Raw genomic sequence first — 7,309 nt, forward strand, 5'->3', positions numbered from 1 at the left:
ATGGAATTAGACATGAACTACACAACTCAAAAAGATTTTCATCTCCTGGGATTTTCCAGCTCTGAGAAAGATCCGTCTTTTCTTTTTCTTTTGGTTTTATTGATCTACCTATTGGCTGTTCTTGGGAATATGAACATTACGGTGCTTGTGTGTTTGACTCCCCAGTTGCACACCCCCATGTACTTCTTTCTGTGCAACCTGGCAGCCCAGGACATTATCTCTGTCTCCGCCACCCTGCCCAAGCTGATGGCCATCACAATTACAGGGGACACCAGCATTTCTTTTCTTGGCTGTTTAATACAGATGTTCCTATTTGCATTCTGCACTGATACAGATTTTTTCTTATTGGCTACGATGGCTTATGATCGCTATGTGGCTATTTGTGTTCCTCTGCGTTACTACCTCATCATGAATGCAAAATTGTGTATAGTGCTGGTAGTAACTTCATGGATTTTGTATGTGTCTAATGCCTTGTGTTTCTCTTTGCTGCTATCTAATTTATCATTCTGTAAGTCGCATGATCTCAACCATTTCTTTTGCGATATTAAAATCCTAATGGAGATCTCATGCAGTGACACCTCACATATAAAACAATTGCTGTTGCTGGAAATACCGTTTGTAGGGATTCTTCCCCTTTTGCTGATCCTTACTTCCTATGTGTGCATTATAGGTACAATTATAAAGATGGGAACCTCAGCCGCTAGGCTCAAGACTTTCTCAAACTGTTCCTCACACCTGACAGTTGTACTGCTCTTCTGTGGCACCTCTATTGGGATTTACATGAAGCCAAAGTCAAAGGATTCTTTAGAACAAGAAAAGCTGCTCTCTCTGTTTTATGTTGGCATTGTCCCTATGCTAAACCCAATAGTGTACAGCTTGAGAAATAGACAGGTTTGCTCTGCTGCAAAGAGACTACTTGAAAAATATAGGCTGTGGAGACTTATTCCCTCCCTTCATTAACTTAAACCAATGTACCAAACTTCCAGAAAGAACATAGGGACACAGTTGTGTGGGTGAAGGTCAGACATAGCTTTATTAGAAAATACCTCATCAATTGTCCTTGCCATCTGTTTCACCTGTACCAAAAACATCCTACCGAAATGTAATGATAACGCAGTGGGCATGTAAAAGACATTAAAAAGCAGATATTAAATGGTCATTTTAATCAAATAATTCAAATTTTAACAAAGAATTTCCTTTTTCTCTGTAATAATAAAACAGTACCTTGTACTTCAACTTATTGTTTTAACTTTATTTTTCGAAGATCTCTTTTTAAAACCGTTGTAAAGAGATCTTCGGAAAATAAAGTTAAAAAACATATTATAATAGTCTAACATAGGGGTTTCCAAGCTTTTTAGCCCCGGTAGGAGGCCTTTTTAGGCCCGGTAGGAGGCACAAAATCTTTTACACGGACCGAGGGGGGCGGGGCGGGGCGCGGAATACATGCGACGCGCTGGGGGGAGGGGGCGCTGCGGCCCACTGCCATGCCGTCCGCGGCCCGGCGGTTGGGGACCCCTGGTCTATACAGGGGGAATACTAAAATTGTGTTAAGGGAGGCTGATAAAGGGGGAGGGGTGGTAATACAGAACATATTAGATTATTATTTGAATCAGAATCATTCTGAGAATTATCCCACAGTGGAAAATTTGAGAACATTTTACAAGATGTTTATTAAGGCTTATAACTGTGGAGTCATTTCAAATAAAGAATCTGAAATCCTCATGCTAGGATTCCAATATTTAATCACCTCCCAAAGGTCCACAAAAAATTGTAGTAATCTCCTGGATGCCCTGTTGTACCCAGCATAGGCTCAGTTACCACCAACCTGTCTATTTATGTAGATAGATTTTTTGCCCCTGTAGTTTTTATAATATCTAAGAATTAGATATTTTTGCCGAATTAAATGATATATTGTGGAATGAAATTTATAGAGAAGTACTTTTGATCATTGTCCCTGTATATTTGTATTCCACATCATGAGGGAATTAAAACTTGTCATATTTTTGATACACAACTCCAATATTAAATGTTATTGGTGGTACATTGATGATATCCTAATGATATGGCATGGTACATAGAATCAGAGATATTTCAATGTTAGTTCACAGGCCCATTTTCACTATGGAGTACAGTGACCAATGGGTTTCTTGGATTTATCTATAAAAGTGGATAATAATAAGATTCTTCCCACCTTTACAAGTATTAAAAAAGTGGACACTAATTCATATTAAAGTGGGAATAAACAAATCTTGTTGGACAATGTCCCATTAGGTCAGTTCCCTAGAATATATAGATACTGTATCCAATGCAAGGAATTAAGGAAGGCTAATAAGGCAGAGATTGATAAGCAGGGGAAATGAGTTAAAAAAGTAGAAAAAGCAGAAAGGGAAAATCTTGTGAATCTGAGAACGTTTCTACTGTTTTGGAGTATAATAGTCATAGAAATCTAACCTAAAACTCTGGTTTTTCTGGCCTTGAAAGTCACAAACTCAAGGTTGGATAAATTTGTATTAAAGTCGATCATTGCTGTATTTATAAAATGTCATGATAATGCTTGTATCATTCATGTGAAACTTTCCTCAATTATGGAGCTGAAAGTATTGCTCAAACTCGAGTTCGATTTCACGAGTCCTCTTTATTTTTCCCAAACAGGAAGTGCTCCAGCAGCCATTTTAGGAGCATTGGTGCTTATTCTTGGAAAACAATAATGTGTTTAAGTTTCACTTGAAACTTGGTGAAATAGAAAACAATGAGGGGATTAACTTCCCCTTGAAAAAGGGTGAAAAAGAAAACTAAAGAAAACAACTTCCCCTTGAAAACATGTGAAATAGAAAATAATGAGAGGATTAACTTCTCCTAGAAGGACAGGCTGTCCTGATTATTCTGTTCCTCTACTATTCAAAGCCTCCATAGGACTCAATGGTACTTGACAGATCAAACGTGGCAATTTTTTTTTTTTTTACAAAAAAAAGTTAACTAAACATTAATAAATCACAAATGTTTAGGGGGAAATTCCCAGAAAACTCAATTTTTTCGAGAAACAGTATCAGAAAAATTGAGTACTGGCAAAAACCCTTTAGTAAAAAAATCCAACTATCTCAAAATTGCTAAGTAAATGTGCCCCCTATTGTACAGCACTGTAGACTCTATAAATATGGTGCTCTATAAATATGAGTAATCGTCATTTACCCCATATCCTTTATTATTCCCATTTCACTATCCAAACCTTTCTATCTGCTTTTCTATGCTCACTGTTCTTCTACTATTCATCCCTTAACCCCATCTCTCCCTCTGTTTTTCTGATTTTTTGTCACATCCCTGAACCATTTCCTATTACTTGCTTGAGAGCCCAGCAGAAAAGGTATTCTTTTAAAATCAGAAGTTATGTGATTGTTTCCACATTCTGATTGGCTGTTGGTTTATCCAATGTTTTCTAAATTTTCCCTGTGTAACATCAAATATCTCTGAAATTTCAAAACTTTTAAACTCATTATTCCTCTACAACAGGGTTCCGCAAACCTTTTTACTCATGAACCATACACAGATGTAAAAAGTGTTGGGGAGCCACACAGGCATGAAGAGAGTTCTTTAGGGAGGCCAAATAAGGGCTGTGATTGGCTGTTTGTAAGCCCCATATGGACTGCTGGCCTGCAGAAGACTCTGCTTGGAGTAGAACTGTGTCTCTGTGCTTCCAAAACTTGTCTCCAGAAAATGTAAAAATGGCCACCTACTTTGAGGCCACTGGGAGCAACAAGGGGGAGGTGAGCAACATGCTGCTCAAGAGCCACTGGTTAGGGATCACTGCTCTACAATAATAATCCCTGATTCCAGGAACGCTAATATGATCAGTTTAGTAGGTATGTCCGACTCAAAAAATATACATAAATATATAATAAAATATATAAAGTACTGTTTTCATCCACAGGTTTATAACAGAGGTAGAGCAGGTTTACCTAATATAAACTCAAAGCAGAGTTCATGGTACAAGTATAAGTTCTGTTAACTTTGGGGTTTTCCGGAAAAGGGATGTTTACATACTTTGGATCACCATACATTTAGTCTGCTTATATTAATAAAAAAATTAATAAACCCAATAGGATTGTTTTGCCATCAATATGTATTCATTCAGCTTAGTTGGGATCAAGTACAGGTACTGTTTTATTATTACAGAGAAAAGGGAATCATTTAACCATTAAATAAACCCAATAGGGCTGTTCTGCCCCCAATAAGGGGTAATTATATCTTAGTTGGGATCAAGTACAGGTACTGTTTTATTATTACAGAGAAAAGGGAATCATTTAACCATTAAATAAACCCAATAGGGCTGTTCTGCCCCCAATAAGGGGTAATTATATCTTAGTTGGGATCAAGTACAGGTACTGTTTTATTATTACAGAGAAAAGGGAATCATTTAACCATTAAATAAACCCAATAGGGCTGTTCTGCCCCCAATAAGGGGTAATTATATCTTAGTTGGGATCAAGTACAGGTACTGTTTTATTATTACAGAGAAAAGGGAATCATTTAACCATTAAATAAACCCAATAGGGCTGTTCTGCCCCCAATAAGGGGTAATTATATCTTAGTTGGGATCAAGTACAGGTACTGTTTTATTATTACAGAGAAAAGGGAATCATTTAACCATTAAATAAACCCAATAGGACTGTTCTGCCCCCAATAAGGGGTAATTATATCTTAGTTGGGATCAAGTACAGGTACTGTTTTATTATTACAGAGAAAAAGGAAATCAGTTTTAAAATTCTGAATTATTTGATGAAAAGTCTATGGGAGACGGGCTTTCCGTAATTCGGAGCTTTATGGATAACGGGTTTCCGGATAAGGTATCCCAAACCTGTATTCTAAGCCTTCATAGGAGTCAATGTCATTGTCGCCTGTGTTTGTTTTTTGCCGCAACCGTGACTTTTTTTTAGGAGCAACTCATTTGTCTGCATTGAATTTTCACTGAAGTTTTGCAAATCAATTCGCCAATGGCGAAATGCGGAAATTCGGTGCAAATCCATGCCTGGCAAAAAAATTAGCTCATCACTATTGAAAATTAAGAAAACTAAGAAAAAAACTGACTTTATCTTATAATTGCTTAGTAAATGTGCCCCTTAGTATCAGACACATAGTCCCACTGCAGATTCTGGATGATACAGGTAAAGGCCAAAAACCATTGTCTCCATTTTGCTAAAATGTTCCATCCTGACAAGTGAGCTGCAGGCTGAGCATCCTTAACCTTGCACTGTAATATTTTTATTATATGGGTTTTATGTTACTTTACACAATAAAATATCTATATTAGTAGGCCTTTGTAAGTGTAAAAGAGAAAGACTACCAATATCACTAGGTGAAACGAAATACTGATTTGATTGGTTGAATTGGATTTAGGGGATTTTATTGCATTCTGCATTGTATTAAATCATTTGTTTTTTGCCTAGGAAAATTTTATGTGCAATATTTTCATTTTGGTGCCTTTACATGCCACATATATCCATGCATAATTGGCTTTAAACAGTTCAGTAGGCTGGCATTCATATTTAGCATGGTTTATGTTGGTATGTTAGGTTATGTGGGGCGTAGGATGGGGTAAGATACAAGCTATGGCACTATTTTCTGAATTTTTATAATTTTGCAGTTTGGTAGTTTGAGTAGAAAGATATATTTAACCATTTTGGATTGGTAGAATTTGTTATTTCCAAGGTTATATGGTTTCCTGCTATGTTCTCTTACAATACATAATTTGAATTTGCAGTAGCCAAAGTGCCACCCATGAAAACCTATATGCACTATTTAACATTTGAGGGCCCTACATGCCGCAAACTGTTCCTTATAAATGTCCCTCGTTGATGCACCACTTAAATGTCCTCAGTTCCATAAACCCAACTGTAACAGTCTTTCTACATACTGTATCTTATGCAGTGCTGATCCTTTGGATATATATATATACATACATATACAGTATACATATATACAGTATATATATATATATATATATATGTATGTACAACTGGTGCTGGCACTCACCACTCAGTAGACAAATTCTGGGTGCTTCCCAATTAAATCAAACAATCCCGCATACTAGAAGCACTCACAGGGGGCGCAAGTTTAATGAAAGTTCCCATAGTCCCCCACATCAACCTGTCCTTAAGAAACCTACAACTATTCATAGTACAGGTATAGGACCCATTATCCAGAATGCTCGGGACCAAGGGTATTCCCGACAAGGGGTCTTTCTGTAATTTGGATCTCCATACCTTAAGTCTACTAAAAAATCAATAAAATATTAATTTAACCCAATAGGCTTGTTTTACATCCAATAAGGATTATTTATATCTTAGTTGGGATCAATAACAAGGTACTGTTTTATTATTACAGAGAAAAGGGAATCATTTAACCATTAAATAAACCCAATAGGGTTGTTCTGCCCCCAATAAGGGGTAATTATATCTTAGTTGGGATCAAGTACAGGTACTGTTTTATTATTACAGAGAAAAGAGAACCATTTAACCATTAAATAAACCCAATAGGGCTGTTCTGCCCCCAATAAGGGGTAATTATATCTTAGTTGGGATCAAGTACAGGTACTGTTTTATTATTACAGAGAAAAAGGAATCATTTAACCATTAAATAAACCCAATAGGGCTGTTCTGCCCCCAATAAGGGGTAATTATATCTTAGTTGGGATCAAGTACAGGTACTGTTTTATTATTACAGAGAAAAAGGAATCATTTAACCATTAAATAAACCCAATAGGGCTGTTCTGCCCCCAATAAGGGGTAATTATATCTTAGTTGGGATCAATTACAAGGTACTGTTTTATTTCTACAGTGAAAAAGGAAATCAGTTTTAAAATTCTGAATTATTTGATTAAAATGGAGTCTATGGGAGATGGGCTTTCCGTAATTCGAAGCTTTCTGGATAATGGGTTTCCGGATAAGGGATCCCATACCTGTACCAACAAAAGTTGTCTCTCTGTTTTACATTTGTTGTGCAACCTACAGCCAAAATGTTAACAAGAAATGGACTAGTAGCCAGATTAGAGGTCTCAGAGACATGTCAGGGCTGAAGGAAGTTGTCTTATTGCACAGACTGAGATTGCCGTTCAACTGTTTGCTGAGCAGCTACAGACAACGGATATTCTGTCTCCTAAAAGAAGTCACAGACTCAGTGACTGCTCCACTACAGGAAACCACTGCCGGAGGGGGGTAAGTGCAGGGATCCAGAACTACCACTCTACAAAGGTATGTATATAATGACCTATAGCAAATATTTATTGCAAATCTATTAGCAAATAACTACTCAGAGT

General features: G+C 36.9%; 1 protein-coding gene across 1 annotated transcript; it reads left to right on the plus strand.

The window, feature by feature from the left end:
- On the plus strand, positions 1-960 carry LOC116409559 (olfactory receptor 1-like). The gene has a single exon (XM_031898235.1). It carries the CDS (start codon positions 1-3, stop codon positions 958-960), a length of 960 nt encoding a protein of 319 aa, XP_031754095.1.
- The last annotated feature ends 6,349 nt before the right edge of the window (positions 961-7,309 follow it).

This window comes from Xenopus tropicalis, chromosome 3 (genome assembly GCF_000004195.4).
Source record: "Xenopus tropicalis strain Nigerian chromosome 3, UCB_Xtro_10.0, whole genome shotgun sequence".
Taxonomy (NCBI): domain Eukaryota; kingdom Metazoa; phylum Chordata; class Amphibia; order Anura; family Pipidae; genus Xenopus; species Xenopus tropicalis.

What these genes read in the sequence shown, in the direction of transcription:
- LOC116409559 (XM_031898235.1), top strand. Translation starts at nt 1, where the DNA reads ATGGAATTAGACATGAACTACACAACTCAAAAAGATTTTCATCTCCTG.